A 20,004-nucleotide genomic window follows, 5' to 3' on the forward strand; every position below is an offset into this window, starting at 1 on the left:
CGGCGCCGCCCCGCCGGGAGCTGTCGCGGCCCCGGGAGCTGCCAGCCCGGCTCCGGCGCGTGCAGCACCCCACTGACCGCCTCTCCTCTGCGCTCTCCTTGCAGGACCTGTCTGTTCCCCCTCGGGCTATAAGAAGGCGGATGATGAGATGTCCGGAGCCACGTCCTCGGCGGATCTGGACGAGGCACCAGCCCGCACCATTTACTTGAACCAGCCCCAGCAGAGCAAGTTCCGCGACAACTGGGTCAGGTACGGAGCGGTCCCCCGCTTCTCCCCTTCCCGGCGGCAGCCTGCACACCCCGCAGCTGTGGGCAGGGAGGGCTCTGGGCCCTCTCCCTGTCTCCTGTCCCTGCCCAGACCTGGTTTCAACACAGTAAGTTCTGCTTCTGCCGAGGCAGTGGGGTTTGCTGGCCGGAGTGGGTGCCAGGGTCTGGATAGCAGTACAGGGGAGAGGCAGCAAGGAGGGATCCAGCAGCAGCGAGGAGTAAGCTTCTCGTATCAACAGTAGTGAGAGCCAGGAGCTCATAGAGCTGCATGGGTGAGACACATGAAAAGGTCTTCACTTGCAGCTCTAGTAAGGCCACTGAATTTTGGAATAACGAGACCTAATCCAGTACTCTTGGACACAAAGGTTAACCCATGAAAATCTATTGTGAGATTTGGATAGAACTGGCTGTATAAACTCTGTGGAGTTTTCTCTTGAAAAGTAGCAGCATACAGTTGTAAGAATAATTAGACTAAGTGTAAAAGAAAAAAGTATAGGAAAGAAAAAATGAAAAAGTAAGTTTAATGGGACAAGAATAACTACAGAGTTTACAAACTCACATCCCCATGCATACAAGGCTATGGTCCGCTTTTGTTCTTTAATTGAAGACCAAAGGGAATTTTCTTTGGCATTTGGAGCCTTCCATTGTGGCATGTGTGTTTAAGACTTCTGTTGGTATGATTATTGCTGTTACTGCAGTTTAGGAACATGAATAATGTGCACTGAAACATGGAGTATAAGGATGCATAACATAAGTTGTGGCAGTGCTTGCCACACTTGCCCTGGGTTAGCTAGGTGAACAGATGGCTCCTGTTATGACTAAGGAGGAGTGTTATTTAGCAGTCTTCTGTTTGTTAATGCAGATGTTTGGGTTATTGTTTAAAGAACAGTTTACACAATGAGTGCCTTAATGAAAAGAGAGGGACCTTATATCCTGCTGAAATGATGATTGTGTGTTATCGAGGGCAATTCTAAGAATATCCTCTGGAAGGATGCTGATGTTCTGGGTAGTGCAGCAACTTATTTATACAGGATTTTCTCCTCAACTTTGACTTATATATTTGTCTAGGAAAATCTATGGTTTAGGAGCAGTTAAAATGACAGATTTTCTTAGTGTTTTGCTTTTTCTATGTGGGTAGCAACATTGGATGTTTTCTCACTTCATTTTTTTTTTTTCCTTGACTAATTATGAGCTGAGTTTGGCTATTTTCTCTAGATAGGCTACTTGTGCTTTTCCTGCTTCACAGAAAGAAAAGTGGGGAAGGGAGGGTTGGCAGAATCTGTAGTTTAAGTTTTCCTGAAGGATTCTGTTCTCATCTGGCTTAATCTTATAAAAAAAGTGGTGTGTGAGACCGCCACCAAGAACTTGTTCCTGATAGCCCTGTTGCCAATACCTGAGCAAGCTGTTGTGTCCAGCTCGCTGTCTGGAAGCCATTTCCTAGTAGCTGCAAGTTTTTTTTCAATAGCTTTTTTTGCAGCTTTGCCCCCTGAAAAGGGCAGCTTGAGTCATGAGGAATACTGGTGTGTGAGGGATAGGCCAAAATGCAGGTAGCGTGATGGGAAAGTAGAGGTGTTTGCATTGCCTTATTAGGAATGTTAGCTCCTTAGTGTCATTTAGAAATTAAGTTCACTTTATAATAACTTGCTCCTGCTCAGTAAGAAAGCTTTGATCTCTAACTTTTAAAAGGGTGATAGGCTTTGGCTGTGTTCTCTCCATCCTCTGGATTAGCTTTCTTCCCTCAGCCCAGTGGGAATGAAGGCAAAGGTGACTTGAGCTTGTAATAGCTGAGTAAGGGTGCCTTGTGTGGAGTATGAGTGGTGGTTTATTTACTCACTTGTCTATGTATATTAGAGTTTCTCTTGGGGAACTGCAGTTCTGTATTGTTCTTGGACTTTCTTACTGTGTCCAGCTTCTGGATTTCTCAGTGCCGTTGTATTTGAAGACTTTTTGTCTCCATAGGAAGCAGCAGTGTACCATAGCGCAAGGTGCTGTGTAAATGGGTAAGCACCTGTACAATAAGGGCTTATGAAAAATTAAACTGAAGGAGATGATAATAAAACAGTGTTGTAAATCATGTGACTTCTGACTGTAGTTTTTTTTGGTAGTCATTAAGGATTCTCTGAAAACAGTGGGAACTTGTGGATGTTCATAGGAAGTCTTCCAAATTAAGGGGTAGCGTGGAATAGCTTGCTCAAAGCTAAGAAAAATACAGCAAGAAATGGAGGTGCAGAGGGTTGGGGAGGGTAGGTCGGTGGTATGGCTTTTTGTTTAAGGTGTTCTAAGCATCTTGAGCTTTTTAACTTTCTTGCAGGGAGTTAAAAGTGAATTCCTATGTCTGTTTGTGGGGAGCAAAAGGAAAAAAAACATTGTTACTTATCACTTTTTAAAATTTTGCACAAGTTAAGCAAAATTGGTAATTCCCTAATACCACTTCTAAATAGTATATATAGTGCTATTGTAAAAGCTAAGTGGATGGCAAGATGGGGTGAGGCTCTGATACTTCCAGAAGTCTTAAAGTTTGAGTGTGAAGATGTAGAAGGAAGAACTGTTCTCTATTTTCTTTTTCTTTCCCCAGGCCTTCTGGTGTAAATAAGTGAGATTATGAGAACTTGTAGAGCAATGGCTTAGTTTTTTTTAATCTTCAAACTTTGTCACAAACTATTTCAAAACCTAGTGCTGTAAAACTTTGTGTTGTAGGCTGGATTTAGCTTGGTCCTTTACATGTGCATATATATGGCTGTCACCATTCTTTATTACACTGCTGCAGCAGCAATTCCTTCTGTAGGAACATGTCTCTTCTACCTGCATTAGAAGCTGCTTTTATCCCTACTGTGTTCAGTTTGAAAAAACTTTGTGTATGTGTAACTCTTTGGACCTTTATATTAAAAGGTAAATTATGTTCCATTTTCAGCTGAAGCATTTTAGAAGCTTTGAAATATGTAAAAATGGAACAATATAATTACTTTGTCCAACACAGCTGTAGTTGTGATATTAAATATGTTTGCTTTTATGAAAGCTAACTAGTACCTGTTTTGATTTGTTAATATACATAACTTAAATATTTATCTGTTTAATAGGGGCATTTTTGTACTTCAAAATTAAGTTCAGTAAGAAATGAAACATTTATGTTCTGAAAACTGCCAGCCACTCTGTACACAGCTCTATGCCACTTAAAGGCAATAATTATAACCTACTCTCAGGCATTCTACATTTGGGGATTGAAGTCTACTAACAGTCTTCATAAACCTAAGACACCCCTGGTTACAGACAGTGTGAGATAGTCAGGTTTCTACAGGGACCCCAACCAGCATTTTTCTTTTCCCCTTGCTTCCAGTGTGCTGTGGGAAAAGGCTTTCTTTGTACTTAAAGTACTGGCTTTTCCTTCTAATTCAGCAGTGAAACACAAAATGGTAGTGGATCATTAATGTTTCCAACCTCTAACTCTTCTACTGTTGGCTTGGTTCAGTGTGAGTGATTATGGTAGTTTGTACACTTGTTACACAGCAGATCAGCACAGTGTGAAAATAGCTCTTTAGCAGAAGTGCCAGCTTGGCTGGTGGTTTTGACTTGAAGTGTGAGGTGTGTTTTGTGGTTTGGTGTTTTTTTTTTACTACCTGAGTTTGCCTGATTGTTTAAACCATAGCTCTTTATTACTAAGTTTGATTTATAATGTGGGGGAGGTGACTCAAAAGTCTTTATCTTATACTTTACAAAAGTGCTGAGATAATTTTAAGTACATTTGCAATTGTCTCCAAATTTTCTAAGTACATTGCATTTGCCATTGTAACCATTGCTCTATGTAATATTCTTATATTCAAGGCCTGGTAATAGATTCTGGTGCAAGTCTGATTTACATCTGAATCAGGACTCCAATTTCAGCCTGAGTGTGACTTGAGGGGGATGTCAGGGGCAGAAGCAGCAGTCAAGGGCAAAATCTACTCATATGGATTCAAGATCCATTAAAAGCATAAGTCTTGTTGAAAAGGTTCTCATCAGGGCAGAATTTGGTGGCTTGATCTATTAGGGAGGTCCCAAAAGATGCATTCTGATATCCAGAAAATCCTCTGTTCAGAGACTTTTCTTCCGTACAGGCAAAAGTTAAATTTTGCTAGAAAAGATAATGAGCAAGGAGGCTGCAATTTTCACTTTTAAGCTGAATGAGGTCTGGAAACTCAAGCAAACTGGTGAGAAGGAATTTCTCATTTCATAAGGCAGAAGTACCACCACTAGGAATTTAGCACTGAAGACTGTAACAAGGCTTCTAGTAGCACGCCAAGTCCTGTGGTTAAACAGGCTGTTGTTTATCTGTAGTCCTAAACTGTCCCATCAGTGTCTGCAGGATGCTTACTGGTGACGAAGTTCTCTGCACAGTCTGGATTACTCTTTAATTTCAGCTCTAAGTTGCAAATGAAAGCATAGTGCATTGCTTTCCTGGCTTGTAAATAGGTACTGTAGAAGCCACTTGTGATTTAGAGCAGTTGGTGCTTTTTCAGTGTGTGAGGAGGTTCTTGCTGATGCTTAGTGAGTCCCTGCTGCTGAAAAAGGAATTGCTAGTATCAATAGCCAATTAGTATTGACCCTTTTAATGTGAATATCCCAAGTAGTGTTCACTATGATCTGCGGTTGAAAATGTGAGTAGTAGTCTGCTATGTGCAAGTGCATTTATCTGCACTTATGCTGTAGACCAGCATTCCTCTTGCACTAAAAGGTACCTTTAGTCTTTAGGTAAAACTGCCCCTACTTGTGTTCAGTTCTATTCTTGGTAGAGTTCAGATGCGGTGGCTATTTGTACTAGTGTTTGTATTACATTTGGAGATCTCTTCTGTTGTCATGTGAACAGATTGCTTGCCTGACTGCAGAAAAGCAGTTTGGAATTCTTCAAAGAAGGGATGTATTATTATATTCTGAATGGTACAAGTGTAATCATGTATTAAACTAATCCTCTGCTAACTCTTTTCAGTTCTAGGTAGATACTGTTCTTAACTGAAAAGAAATACTCAATGTTATGTGCTTCTTGTAAATCAGCAAATACTTTATTTTCCTGCAGTGCAGCTGTTGCTGATACTGTAATCTATCACAATGAAAAAGGCTTGGGTAGAAGGATTGTCTTAGCAATTAAATTGTTAATGTTAATTTAATTAAATTAAATTGTTTTAGCCATTAAAACTCACTAAAAGTAACTGGTATTTTATGTCTGGTGTTGATGTATTTCCAGACTATGCCAATGTATTTGAAGTTGCTGCATCTTTGGTCTTAGTGGGCTGCTCCTAGGGCCAGAGGCCCTGGACAGTTAAACTGTTGAGTTTTGCCTAGATGAAGTGTCTGGATGAAAAAAACCAAACCCAAACAACAGATGCGAGAGTTCTAGTGCCCTTCCACCTGCTGCATACTGAGCTCTCTGGCATCCTGAAATTGTTGTGTGTTTTTTATCATGATTAATTTCATACATCAGCAGTAGCAACATAGCAGGGGAATTAAACTGGGTCTTTTTCCTCTTTTTAGATAAAGTCACTATTTAAGTGACTTTCAGACACTGGAGCCAAAGCTTAAATGTGGTCTGACTTCATGCAAACAGCTGCTTTCCCACATATTTGTTGAATAAATACTGGCCCATGTTCAGCAGTGTGTGTTCCCTTGTGACTCTGTGTTTCTACTTACTCCTCTGCTGTTTGTGATCTCTGTCCAGAGAAATATGTGAACAGGAAGAGACTAAATGTTTTTGGTGATTCTTTGTGTAGTTTGAGTGAGGGTGGAGTCAAAGCAGGTGTCTTTCAGGACTTAGAGGTGGCATGTACAATAAATCACACTTTCTGAAGTCTCTTGCTGTTTACAGTTGTGTGTATAGCCTTCTGCTCAGTGCTACAGACCTTACTGGCTGACTGTTAGTGGCCTGTAGAAAAGGGTAGAAGAGTAAGAAATTCTCTTAAGTTGACCTAAGTAGAGCTCAAGAACTGTAAATGGCTTTCCATATAGTTTCTGTGGACTGTGAAGATACTTGTTCAGTTTTGAGAAATGTAAGTATTCATTTCTTCTACCACCACCCTGCTTGTCACTAGAACAGCAGCTGCTTAGGTTGTGGTGACGCTTGGAATTAAATAACGGCTTTAAAACTGAAGTTAGCAGTCTGACTTTTAGACAGCTAGCTGACTTACGTGATTTGTTTTGATATTTTCTGTCATCTTCATATCAATGCTGTGTGTTTACTGTGAAGCCTATTTTGGGTTTGCACAGTAACTAAATGTGGTACTAAACTTCCTTTATTAGATAGTAGTATTTCTAGGCTAACTGTTCCAGTCAGCTCTATTGAGTTGTACTTGCCAGCAGGGCTACTGAAAAGCAAGGGCATAGTGATGACCTGACAATATTGGAGCATGCTGAAACAATATCATGCCTACAGAGCTTTTAGTGCTGGTTCTAAACAGTCTTTGTCTAATGTATTTGTTACTGAAAAATAGCCAGGAGTCTGTTTCCCTTTCTGTAGGGATTGCATGAATAGAGAACAAATGGAAAGGCCTTTTCTGTTTGCATGCTTTAGGAAAAGCCTCCCGGGTACAGGATTTGGAAGCAAAAATGCTATCACTTCTATTAAATGTGACCACGAGGTCTTGTTTTTAGGTTAAACTGAGCGTAAGCAGTTGTGCTAATGCCTACTCTGTATTAAGACTGCCATGAGCACTGCTGTAGGAGGCCTTTCTCTAGTGGAAGTAGTACTTGCTTTGGCAACATCAATTACATTAGTTTTGGCAGTCTTTTACTGCCTACCTGTGGCAGAAGTCCTGCTGATATTGGGGCAATTTGGCACAAGATACTGTAGGCTAGAAATTCTGAAGAAACCTTACATGGTTAGGAGTTGATCTTATTAAACTAGAATAAGACGACTGTCATGCTTCAGTGGACAACAGTGCATAATGTATTTTCATGTACTTTTGTATAGACCATTGTCTATACAAAGACAACTAAAATGAAGCACTTGAAGATAAGCTTGTCGTTAATGCAGCTTCTTAGGAAGTGCAGATAGCTCAGCCAAGCTGGGTTTGTCAGCCTGAACATCTCGCTCCTGAAATGGAACTTGTGCATTAGGGTAGATACCGTTGCTTCTGCTGGCAAGTAGTGTTTATCGATGAATATTGCACTTATCACCCTGCCTTTTTATTAGGCTTTGGTGTAGGACACAACACTAATGATGTGCATTACTATAAAATAATGATGTAAGAATACATTTGAGATGTCTGTGCTAATTTAGATTTCCCCTTGTGTAAAACACTCTTAAACCTGAGTGGTTGGTTGTCTAGCTGACAGCTTGTCTGCTTCTCTTTTTTTTTTTTTTTTTAATTTGGTTATGTATGAGGTCTTGAATTTAACTTGAAATAAACTGTTCTTCAGAAGAGCTTCAGTGTCTTATTACAGCAGACCCAAACCATTCTGGCCCACAAAAAACAAGTTCTAGTGGAACTTGACCTGCAGGGGAGTTTGTGGGCTGGCTTGATATGTCCTGACTCTTAAACTTGTATGAAAAAAATCTTTTTCTCCCCAAATCATATGATTTGAGAAAAGAGGGCTCAGATACTAAGATGTGATCAGTTCCTCCTGTTATAAAGGAGGGGAAGAATAAGTCTTGCAATCACGCAGTGGTGCCTTTAGTTGCTTCTGGTGGGAGCCTATCCTGTAAAGGAAGGAATCATTGCACTAACAGAGATGAGGGGAAGTGATGAAGTCATTAAGATGAGAACTGTCCCACTGGTAAGAGTTTCACTAGTTACTGGGCACTGCAATTTGAAGCTGCTAGAAGTGTCTTCTGTACACTGCCAAAGTTCAGATGGATTAATACATCTGAATGCTCCCAATCAGTTTCACTGTCTGTGTAGATATTTTAGAACAGATTTATCCCTCTTTTACAGTATTGCAACAACTTTCATAGAATCACAGAATACCAGGTTGGAAGAGACCTCAAGGATCATCTAGTCTAACCTTTCTTGGCAAAAGTGCAGTCTAGACAACATGGCCCAGCACCCTGTCCAGCTGTATCTTAAGTGTCCAATGTTGGGGAATCCGCCACTTCCCTGGGGAGATTATTGCAATGGCTCACTGTTCTCATTGTGAAAAATTTTCCTCTTGTGTCCAATCAGAATCTCCCCAGGAGTAACTTGTACCCATTGCCCCTTGTCTTTTCCATGTGACTCCTTGTAAAAAGGGATTCTCCATCTTCTTTGTAGCCAGCCTTTAAATACTGGAACATGGTGATAAGGCCTCCCCTAAGCCTTCCTTTTTCAAGGCTGAACAAACCCAGTTCTCTCAGCCTCTCGTCACATGGCAGGCTTCCCAGTCTTCTGATCATCTTTGTGGCCCTTCGCTGGACCCTCTCCAGCCTGTCCACATCTTTGTTCAGTTTTGGTCCGCTATGCAAAAAGTATTCCAGGTGTGGCCTGACAAGCACTCAGTGAGATAATGACTTCTTAATCTCTGCTGGTCATGCCCTTGTTGATGCAACCCAGCATCCTGTTGGCTTTCTTTGTTGCAGCAGCAGCACACTGTTCACTCTGAGCTTCTTGTCCACCAGGACCCCCAGGTCCCTTTCCACAGAGCTGTTCATGTGAGTATTATCAAAATAACTAATCCTTGGTACTCTTTAGTAGCATGGTAATGAGTTAAGGTATGTGAATGACACTAACCTTTTCCAAATTATACAGAAGTTGCATTCAGAAAAATCTCTGCACTGCCCTAGAAACAGTGGGGCCAGACTCTTGCAGCTGTACTGATGCGTATCAAAACTCACTTATTTAACAGGGTTTGGTAGTGTTCCTCCTGACTTGCACAGTGGTGTAACTTGAAACATGACTTACATGAATTAAGTTGCAGATATAAAGGAGACAGATCTTCTAATGTTTACACACCTGTTTAAACATCAAACTTGTGTAGTTAAGTGAGGTTTGTATAGTTAACAGCTGTTGTGTTAGGAAAAGTCAGCTTGTTTGGTTTCCTGTGTGTGCTCCCCTGCCACAACCTGTTCTATGAGCTGCAGACCTGGTGTTCTTGGAGTTGAATACCAGGCACTTTGAAGATAGGATGGCTCTGATTTGGGCTGGTCAGAGGGCTAACCTTCGCAGATATTTATCTTTAGTGACCAAAATTGTGCTATGAATGAGCTGCCTGAATTTTCTACTTGTTCACCTGTAAATTTTAACTTCTTTCTGAGCTTTGATTGTCCTGAAGTCATCTAGAATGCATCTATCTGTTGGGAGGGAGCACAAAGTTTTTTGTTGTTTTTTTTATTTATAAGTATTGTGTTTGTCCTTTAGAGAGCTGTTCTTCAGAGCCAAATTAATCAAATACTCCTGCCCAGCTTAGGGTATTAGCTTTTTGTAAGAAACTTTCTTTTTGAATAACAATATGCACCTTCTTTTTATACTTACACATGATTACTGTTCTGGGTCTGCATGGTAACAGCTGAATGTGCCCCTTTCTAATTAGAACTGTACCTATTTTCTACCATGCACATGTAGGCATCTGTCATGTTACTTAAGCAATGGATGGAGTGACTTAAGGCTGTTCTAAATGAGCTTCATACATATTGTTGTGTTGGCATTAACAGGATCATTAGAGTAAGAATATTGTTTGCACCAGTTAGCTGTAAAGTTGGTAAATGGTAGAATGTTTAATGGATGTTTCAGCTTGATTGCCATCAGACATTCTTGCTCTAATATAGTCCTAGCAATGTGATATCCAGGGGAATACTATAGAAATCAAGAGTTGGCAGATTTTTATAATTAATATTGCTTGGGGAATTCACTTGTAGGGTAGGTCTAAACTATTAACTTGATTAACCCATATTTTTAAAGTCACAAGGTACTTCTGAGACATGTATGTTTAATTATGTTCTCTATTATAGGAAGATTATTATATGTGGGACCAAGCAAATATGGCTTAAAACAAAAAAAACCTTATAGTTGGAAGAAACTAATAGCATTTCAAGGAAATAATTTCTCTTAATTTATACAATAAGTGTACTACACTACATGCTGTAAACCTGGATGCATATTTTCACTCAGTTGGCTTAGTTGGTATAATTTATGTTGAAGTATGACAACCTGCAACTTCTGTAAAATATCACATTGGGTATTTTAATACATGATTCTGCTGGGCAGTAGTAGCAATAGGAAGTCTATAGGCTGTAGGACTAGAAATGCTGTCGTGTTTCCTTTTTTAGAGATCCATTTAAAGTAATAACTGATTTGCATCAAACCTAGTAGGGGTTTGTAATTGCTTGAATAGGAAACTAGGTGAAACTGAAATATAACTACCACAGTCTAATAAGATGGGATCTTAATTGTTTTTTAATTGATCATTTTGTTTAACTTGCCCCACTGATTCTACTCTAGTGTCCAAAATGGAGCTTCATATAACAAATTGTGCCATGTTGTCCCTTGTTACACTGCTGCATCTTCCAGAATCAAACAGTATCATTACATGGGGATGGGGAAGAAAAGAGGGAGAAGAAAATGGTTAAAGCGAATAAATGGTCTTGGAGAATGCTGTTCTCTAACCTTGTACATACAAATATAAGAGAACCCACTGAACTTAATTGCCTGTAGGTCAAGGTTGTAGTAAGAGTTTTCTCCATAGCAGTCAATTGTGAAAGGCAGATCATGTAGGTAAAGCATTTGATTATACTAGTCCTTCATGATTTGTGAATAGTAATGCCATGGACTTCAACTGATCTGGAAGGCTTATTGGTGGGAGAGAACAAGAAAAGCATTTCACGTAGAGGACCAGCCTTAATGGAAATGTGCTTGTGACACTTCTAGCAAACATCAATAAAACAGCATCTTGCCTGTGTTTGAGGAGTTGTGTTATTAGTGCTTCAGGAAACAATTTTCTCCTTTCTTGAAAGGAGTATCTTGGGGTTCTCAGTTCCTTGGAAATACAAGCCTTCTTAAACAACAACAAAAAAACAAACACAAAACCCCAAAACACTTCCCAAAACCCCCCAAACAAACAAAATGATACCCCAAAACACAAACATAACCTCCTGTCACAGGTTGTCTGGCTCTTGCAGAGCTTACATTTGGTGTCTGGGGGAAGACAACTGAACTACAGCTGCAAGCACTTGGCTCTTAAAGCTCCAACTCAGGCTGACTTCCCAAAACCCCCCAAACAAACAAAATGATACCCCAAAACACAAACATAACCTCCTGTCACAGGTTGTCTGGCTCTTGCAGAGCTTACATTTGGTGTCTGGGGGAAGACAACTGAACTACAGCTGCAAGCACTTGGCTCTTAAAGCTCCAACTCAGGCTGATGCCCAGTAGTTAAGAGGGGAAGGTGCTGTGCTAATTCAGTGGGGGAAAGTAAGGCAGAGTTGCTGCTCTTACTCTAAAAATATTTTTTTCCTTGTATAATGGAACACTACATGCTACTAGATATACTCAGTCTCTCAGACAGTGCAAGGAAACTCATCATGCTGCAGAATCTATCTCAAGAAGGCATGTAGATGACAGGGTTGTAACAAACGTGTTCAGAGAGTAAGGACTTGCACCTAAGAGTCTTAATTTGTTTTAGGTTGTTTTTGGTAACTTGACAACATGGGGGTGGCTTATAGAACTCGTTAAAAAAATTGAATGGTTAAATCTTTTTGTTATCTTGGACGCTCTTTTCCTGAACTTGTACTCATGCACATCATGGGTTTGGTGTGAGGAAGACAAGAAATTACACAGATTGAGACTATTTAGTGCAGTATACTTTTGTTTTAAGGTAGAACAAATAGTAATAGAACTACTCAGGGAAAATAGCTGGGAAAGATTAATCTGAAAGTGTGTAGTATTGTTCTGGAAGATTTATTCATAACTGAATATAGAGTGGTTCTGAACTGGGAAATGAGGCTTTTTTAAAAATAGCACTGCAGAATTTCTAACTCCTCTTACGTTCAACTCTGCCTCCCCTGAGCACTTACCCCTTATCAAAACATGGATTTAAGCACTTGAGTGAGTGCTTGGAACTGAGGTAAAAGGTTGCCTGTTCATGGTGCTGAAGTCTGGACGTATAGTAAATTATCTGGTGGTTTATCCAATAATAAAGGTGATTAAAGTGGGACTGTCAGCCTTCTGGGTCCGTGTGATACCTCTCTTGTTCTGTACAGCTCTACCTCATAACACAGGCAACTTACTTCCTCCATGTTTTATATTTGTCTTTTACTGTGTGATCTTTCTAACACTGGCTTTTAGAAGCCTACTTGAAACTTTGTGGTCATAAGCCCTCTATGATTTTCCAGTGAAGTACTAAAATAAAAATCTTCTAACCTGCAGCACAGCCAAGTACAGTGTGGTGACATTTCTACCTCGATTCCTGTATGAGCAGATAAGAAAAGCTGCAAATGCATTCTTCCTCTTCATTGCCTTACTGCAGGTATTGTTTTACTGGTTTGCCTTGATTATAAAATGAAATTGTAATGCAGTAAAAGTTGTTTCAGTTGTTATGCTTAACTGCAAAGAAATTCTTAGACATATTTAATAGGAATATTAATGAGGTATGTACTTTATAATTGAAATCAGAAGGCAACTTAGAGACTTTTTTCCAATGTAGTTTATAAAATCAAGCTACTTTTATTCTTAATAAGTAAAAACAAGAAGTAGTGTCATAAAACATGGAGCTATTGATCATACTGAGAAAAGCATTTGTGGATTCTTGGTGAAACTGCTGACTGTTTAAATAGTCCAGATTATCACTGCTCCCAATTGAATTATATCAGTTGAATGCTTCTGTTGTAAAGAGAGGAGAAATAGAATAAAAGGCATGAACAACAACTTTAACTTTATGGTGGTAGTTTTTTCAAATCTGCTGAGAGCTTAGGCTAGTTTGCCCACTGAAATTGGATGTCAGTCAGGCACAAATTAGAAAGCTCTGCGTCCTCTCTTCTGAGAGCTTTGCATAAAGTTCTAAATTTGCTAGAAACTAATTTTAAATACAAATATAAAACAGGTATCTCTTCTCCCTCTGTTCACAGCAAATTCCAGATGTCTCTCCAACAGGAAGATATACCACCTTGGTGCCATTGCTATTTATTTTAACAGTTGCTGGCATCAAAGAAATCATAGAAGACTATGTGAGTATGATTATGGGGAAGGCTGTGCTAAAGACAGTGTTTCAAAAAAGCCACAAAATGCCGCAAAGCTATGCATCTCTCAAGTCTATTGAGTCATTGTGTAACAGCAGCAAAATATCCTTTTGACTGCCAAAGCTCTGAACTTGTCTAGAATTTCTGTAGCATGCTGAGATAAATCAAGCATTTTCATTATAATGGTGAACAAGGAAACAACAGAAGTCAGGACACTTGTTTCTACATCTTCAAACTTGTTTGTTCATGCTTTTATTAGAAGGGCCTGGCTAGAAAGACACTGTAGAGTCCTGAGAGAGATGTGGCATTTCTAGTTGGTCTTGAAAATGGGCAAGGGGGAAAGCAACTTTAGCATAGAGAAAACTGTTTTGGGGAAAATCTACGCTAACTTCCTTGGATACTGTTTATAATAGAGGTCTTCCTGCTTTGCAAAGTTCTGATGAATAAAATAATTTAGAAATCAGTCTAACAAACAGCACATAGAATGTATAGTGCAGCTGTCATCTAAATATACTGTTCCTCTTGTTTTTCTTCCAAAAACCAGTTTTGGAGACTTAGTTTTTTGCTGTTGATCCAGGCTTGAGCCTGACTTCCAGCATGGGGACTCTCACTTTAAAGTTAAATTATATTCTTTTACAAACCATTTGGATCTAGATGATCTGTGTGGCTGTTTTAAACAAAAAAAACCCCCAACCCCCCCCTCCAAAAAAACCAAAAAACCCCCCAAGAAAACAAACCATAAAGGGAAAAATGACCTAATGTATCATCTTGCCGTTTGTCATGTTTCTAGCTCTAATGGTTTTGGAATCTAATGAAGCGTAATGAGGTGTAATGAAATGTTTTGTTTCCTTGCAGAAAAGGCATAAGGCAGACAGTGCAGTGAATAAAAAGAAAACAATAGGTAAGACTAAACAGTCTCTAAGTTAAATATTTAAGTGCAAATAGTGAATACCAGAACACTTACTTTTGGACAATTCTATTGCTTAAACAGTCATGATGGTGAGGAAAGTGTGTCTTTTTGGACTAGGTAGTTACTGGTATGTTAGGATTTTACTTTAAATGTTTCAGACTGATGCTGATAGTGTGACGCTTGGGAGTGAGATGGTGATGGTGGGGACTATTAGAATTTATAAGCTTGTGTAATTTCAAGGTTGTCCAAAGTTATACAGTTCTCCGCTCCTCCAAGAAAACCAAGCAATTTTCTCCCCTGCCAAACTCTATCCTGATTATTCTTAAAAAAACCCAAACAACAAAACACCCACAACAAAAAATGCACAAAACAAACACTCCTTCCCCCCAAAAAAACTAACCAACTAAACAAAAAACCCCAACAAACCCTTGAAACACTAAAAATTGGTGTCAAAGAATTTTTAAGTAATTTTTGCAAATGTTGCCTGCTGCCCTTAAAATACAGGAAGAGCTCAGGGGATTTTATGGATTTGCTTTCTTGAAATGTCACTGAAAGAGAATTTAACACTAATATCCTCTGAATGCCTGCATATATCCCTAATGTACTGACACACTGAATACCTGAAGACGTCATATTTGTTTTCATCTCCCTTAACTGAAAACCTGTGCAGAAAACATGAGGAGTTTCTTGATGGCTGCCCTATGGTCAGTCTGTGCTGCAGTCACAGGATCTCTGTGTTCCTGTGTTGGACAGCTCCTTCGCTGCTCCTCCGTGGAGATCTGCAGATGAAACAGAAAACACAGGGACTTGACCTTTGAGTAGAGCCCCTTCCTCCCAAACACATTTAGCTTAAGTGTCAAGAAGCTAGAGAAACGCTTAAAGGAACATGAGGAACTGAACAACCTGCTAGCTCCATGCATCAGTTAACAGGCAAAATGTTTGCAGGACTGTTTTCAGTGAGTTGTTTTTCCTTCGTGCTTGAGAAGGTAAGGTGATCATTGAGACTGTATATTAATGAACACCAAAAAGCATTGCTTTACCAGTTCTTCAGGGTAATTTCTCTACAAGAGTTAGGGAAGATGTTTCAAGTGCAAGAACGCTGAATTATTAGTCATGAGAAGTCAGCAATTAACTGGCTGTAGCACAACAGGCCTTGTTATATGTAATATGAAAGACTGCTCTTTCAAAGGTCACACAGGCAGTTCTAATTCATTTGTAGTTAGAGAACATGTGCTAACAAAGACTTCAAGGGAAGTTTATCAGAGTAATTGTGGAGACACAACCTTAAAGAACACAAGGTATTCTTATAGAGCTAAGTGGAACTTAGCACTTGAAAAAATTATTTTAGTTCAAGTTTTATTTCTTACGTTTGAATACTCTAAATACAATTTTCAAAATGATACTTAAAACTATCCTCATATTTCTTAAGAGGAAGGCTAAAGAGGCTCATTCTTGAGACTTGTATTATGAGAATGAAAAGCTAATTTACGTTCAAGGTGGGATTAAGATGAATTAAATTTAGGTTCTGTATGTGCCTTTAGGTGGTTCTTATAGCTGAGTGAGGTCTAGTCAATGCAATCACTACAGAGAGTAGTTCAATTCACACAAAACTAGACATCTACTAGCTGCTTAGCTATGTTCTGAACTACACTGACTGCAATGGCCAGATGCTTGCTTCAGTAACATTCATGTAGGCTTTGCTTTTATCTTCGTGTTTAGTTTTTTGAGCAGTAGTGTATCTTCAAAGCACGTTTCCTATATTAAATTTCCCATTGAAAAGATTGGTTTGTTTTGCAGAGTGGCTTTGGTATGTAGGAATTAAATTCCCTTTGGAGTTGGGGGAAATAGAAATTGAAAGTTCTGCTTCAGGTGAGCACTGTACATCTCCATTAGGAGCTGGAGTGTGTTAGGCTCTGAGCCAGTGTTTCATGTCTTGGATGGCTTCATGTGGTGTATGTGGAGATGACCCTGAATCTAGGGACCAGACTAAATGTAATTCCAAGTGAAGCCCCTGAGCAGCATATTACATAGATGTAGAGAGCTCAGTAATAACTTCTGATTTATGATCTTCTCATTGTCAAATAGAATAAGCCATGAGCATTTAATACTGTATGGGATGCCCTTGAAGAGTAGACGAGCACAGGGCCAGCAAACTGTTGCACAAGACTGATGGGAAATGCTTGCCCTTCAGGAGCAGCACTTCAAATGGCCTTACACACCTAGGTGGAGTGACAGCATTAAGTCCTAGATCTAGAACATTAAGACTAAAAAACAGTGTATTGAAGTCTTAGAAGGCTTATATCAAAATGCTGGTTTTGAGTAGAAGAAGTCTTTTTAGATACTTGTTCTTTGTTACTTTAACCAAATATCTTTGGCAATGAATAATTCATCAATTTTACTCTCCTATAAACATTCTGTACTTCTATAAAACTGGGTTAAGCAGAGCAGAAGGTGCAAAATTGCAATCCCAAAATTTCTGAACTGTTTTATGTCTATGGAAACTTTCTCTTTAGATTGTGGGGTTATGAGTCTTAAAGAATAGCTGCTTCAGTAATTTGCTTGACTAATATTTTAGTTAAATTTATTTCAGTAGGCATGAAAGCTAAATTGTTTTCTTAAGTAAATCGTCTACAAGACCAAGTTCATGGCACTTGAAGCTACGAAATATCTTTGTTGCAATGATGTGAACTGTTTGCTGAAATGTCTCCAGAATTTTCTGGTGGAACAGGGAGCTGTTTAAAGCAAGGTACAGGAGATGTTAAGCGTTGCAATTCTTCTCTGAGAGTTTGGATTTTGAGTCAAGGCTGCAGGTATGTGGCTTTTTCACTTGAGATTCTGGGCTCAGGCCTTCTCCTGTGTTCTGAACTAAGCAGAGCTCAATTCAAGCACAGCTTAGAGGGAAGGAAGGGGTGCAACAAAACTGTTCTTCCCCTAAATTGCATATACTTGTTTGGGTGGAAGCTCAGCAGTTTAGACATATCACTAACAGTACTTCTGTTGCTGCCCACCCATTTTTCGTTAAATAGTTTACTTCACTGTGATCCGTCCTCTGTAATATTAAATCTCAGGATTCAGTGCTTCAAAGTGTGTGGCCTGGGGACAGGAATCAAGAGGTGGTTTTCTTGTGCTTGATCTGGTCTGACAAATCTTGCATTCCTGTTTGGGGAGTGCCCTAACCTGAGTAGGATGGCTGAGGCTGTATTCAGTGGAATTGTATCTTCTGGGAATTTGGTATGATTTTCAAATGAGCTACGTATGTGAATTGCATAGAACTGAGGAGAAAACTTATTCAAAGTAGGGCGCTGTCCTCTTCAACTTTCATCTGTTGCACACCACAGTCTTTGAACATCTTTTAAAAACTGGCAGCAGCTGCTTTCAGTGAAGGGTTTGAGTTTGTGCTCAGACCTGGACTGGATTTTGTTGCTCAGCAATGATTGGGCATAAATTTTTGACCTTGTTGTTTACGCTAGGGTAGTATTAAGTATGCGTAGAAGCATCTAGAGGAACTATTTGGGTGGAAAAGCAGAGTAGATGACCAATGAGTGGGTCAAGACAGCAGTATAGGACTTCGGCACTGGAGAAGCCAAGGCCTGTTTCAGTACCTTGTTTCCTTTTTTGTTTCAATGTGAGCTTCAGCATTTAGGATTCTTCTTCTGCCAAAGCTGATCTCTGCTTTTCAGTAGGACTTTGAGCCTGCTTGATGATTAAGCCTCAGCCCTATAAGGGCAATTTATATGGTAGTGAGGTTGGATATGTCAGAGTCAAAACATAACGAATAAAATGCAAGGAAAACGGTGAAAAGCGAAAATTCTGTGGTTAGTCATATATAGAGTAAAGATGCTTCCTGGTACTGATTGACAGTGGGCAATAATGCCCTTTGTTTTAAGGAAGGTCACTTCCCAAATGAGCAACAGCATTGCCCATCTGCGTGTTAGTATGAAGTGATGCCAAGAAGAAATCAGGCCACCAACTGTTGTCTAGCAGGTGATAAAAATGATATAAATACTAAGGGCAGATTCTTCCTCCTTCTTGGATGCACATGCCTACAGCTGTGGACAAAAGTGTGGTCCCAGCTTCTGAAAAGTACTTTTCTGATGTGTGTTAGTTCCCATTCTGGTCAATGTTCACTACTGCTGATAAAGTTGTTTTGAAATTTGTCCAAATCTTGGGTATTTATTCTAATCTAACTTTAAACTTTCTTTCTAGTTCTAAGAAATGGGATGTGGCAGAACATTATGTGGAAAGAGGTAAATAAAACTGGGGATGGGAGGGAATGGAAGGTGTTCAAGAATTACTTTTGTTAGAATAAATTTGGAGGCCTAGAGTTAATGCACACTGTGAGAATTCCCTGTGACTTGGGGTGGGAAGGATCCTTTCTGTTATAATAGTGAAAATTGCCCTGAGCAAGGCACCTGAGTACCCATCTTGAAATCCTAGTACTATGTTTCTGTCGAATGCTAATGAACTGTTGTAAGTGTTCTTGCTTGGACAGTTAATATGCTCCAGAGTATAAACAGTATTTTGTTTTCAGTCCACATCTAGAAGAGTAACTTTCACTGCAACGCTGTACCTCCCCTGAAAGTTGAACAGAGACTCTTTTTGCTACCTGTGCTAAAAAGTTCTTAGGTTTTGAGGCTAATTAGTAAGCTGTTTGCTCAAATAAGGAACACAAGCCCTGCTGCTGCCTCAGGCACTCAGGACCCATGTTCTGTGAAGCCCTGTGCCAGGACCTGGTGAGCTTTATTTCTAGAACTTGCTGAAATCCCTCAGGATGTATTGATCTAATTGTGGCTCTTAATGTCTTTTTAAGAACAAAATTAGCCCTGTTAACTAATAAATGAGGAAAAAGTACACAGTTTTAAAACCTCTGGGAAATGAGACTCACCTCAAGAGACCTAAAAGCAAGCAATCCTGCTGAAGTGTTAGGCTATAGTAGAAACTAAAGCTTGCCAGGGATTCTGATGGCTAATGCTGATGCCTGTTATGCTGTTCCATGTCCTATTTGTAGTGAGGACACTGAATTGAAAGATATTTAAAGTTGAGCCTGGAATCTAGTTTTCTTATACCCTTAAGCACTTCTTGAATTGGCCTGTGTCTGCATCTGCATATTGTCCAGGCTTGCATTTACTGTTAGGGAATAACAGTTCTGTACTATCCACCTTGTTTACTTTAAGGCAGACTTCTTTTCTTTTTTGTGCTGAAATTGGTAGGGAATTTGTTTTCAGTGGGATCAGAGTAAGACTAATGAATCTGCCTGTTCAAACATGCCATCTGTTTCAATTTTTATAAATTAATGTGTTCAAAATATTTTAAGCCCATTTCAGACTCTCAGGAGTGCATGGGTGCCAAGCAGTCTGATACTTATCAGGCAAGCCTGGCTTACTGTTTTGAGAGTGTTACTTGGTCCTTCTTAGAATGAAAGTCCCATGCATGTGACTCCCATTAAAGGTGCCGGAAACTGTTAAGTCTTCAGTATTGCAGAAATTAGGACTTGGCACATCTCAAGTGACTATAGGTCAGGGAAGAACTGGTTGATACTATTTACCTGTACAGATGATGCTCCTTGCTAGTGACTAGTACAAGTAGCACATCTAAAGAGGGCTAAGGGAAAATGATAGTGATGACTGGAGTAGGTAAGTAATATGGAGAAGGAATAGAAGAAACTCTTGATACTTGAGGAAAGTAAAGTTTAAAAATAACTCTTTTACTAGGAAAAAAAT

The 20,004-nt window shown here is 39.5% G+C and overlaps 1 protein-coding gene across 1 annotated transcript in view; it reads left to right on the top strand.

Moving 5' to 3' along the window:
• Positions 1 to 112: 112 nt before the first annotated feature.
• The window catches only part of ATP8A2 (ATPase phospholipid transporting 8A2), a 294,058-nt gene continuing 274,166 nt past the window's right edge, over positions 113 to 20,004 (top strand). The window contains exons 1-5 of the mRNA XM_019474848.1: positions 113 to 249; positions 12,566 to 12,665; positions 13,264 to 13,362; positions 14,230 to 14,275; positions 18,491 to 18,531. Of these exons, the coding sequence (XP_019330393.1) occupies positions 149 to 249; positions 12,566 to 12,665; positions 13,264 to 13,362; positions 14,230 to 14,275; positions 18,491 to 18,531 (387 nt within the window). The 5' untranslated portion in view covers positions 113 to 148. The remainder of the gene's footprint in view (positions 250 to 12,565; positions 12,666 to 13,263; positions 13,363 to 14,229; positions 14,276 to 18,490; positions 18,532 to 20,004) is intronic.

Source organism: Aptenodytes forsteri, unplaced genomic scaffold (assembly GCF_000699145.1).
Source record: "Aptenodytes forsteri isolate BGI_AS27 unplaced genomic scaffold, ASM69914v1 Scaffold155, whole genome shotgun sequence".
NCBI lineage: Eukaryota > Metazoa > Chordata > Aves > Sphenisciformes > Spheniscidae > Aptenodytes > Aptenodytes forsteri.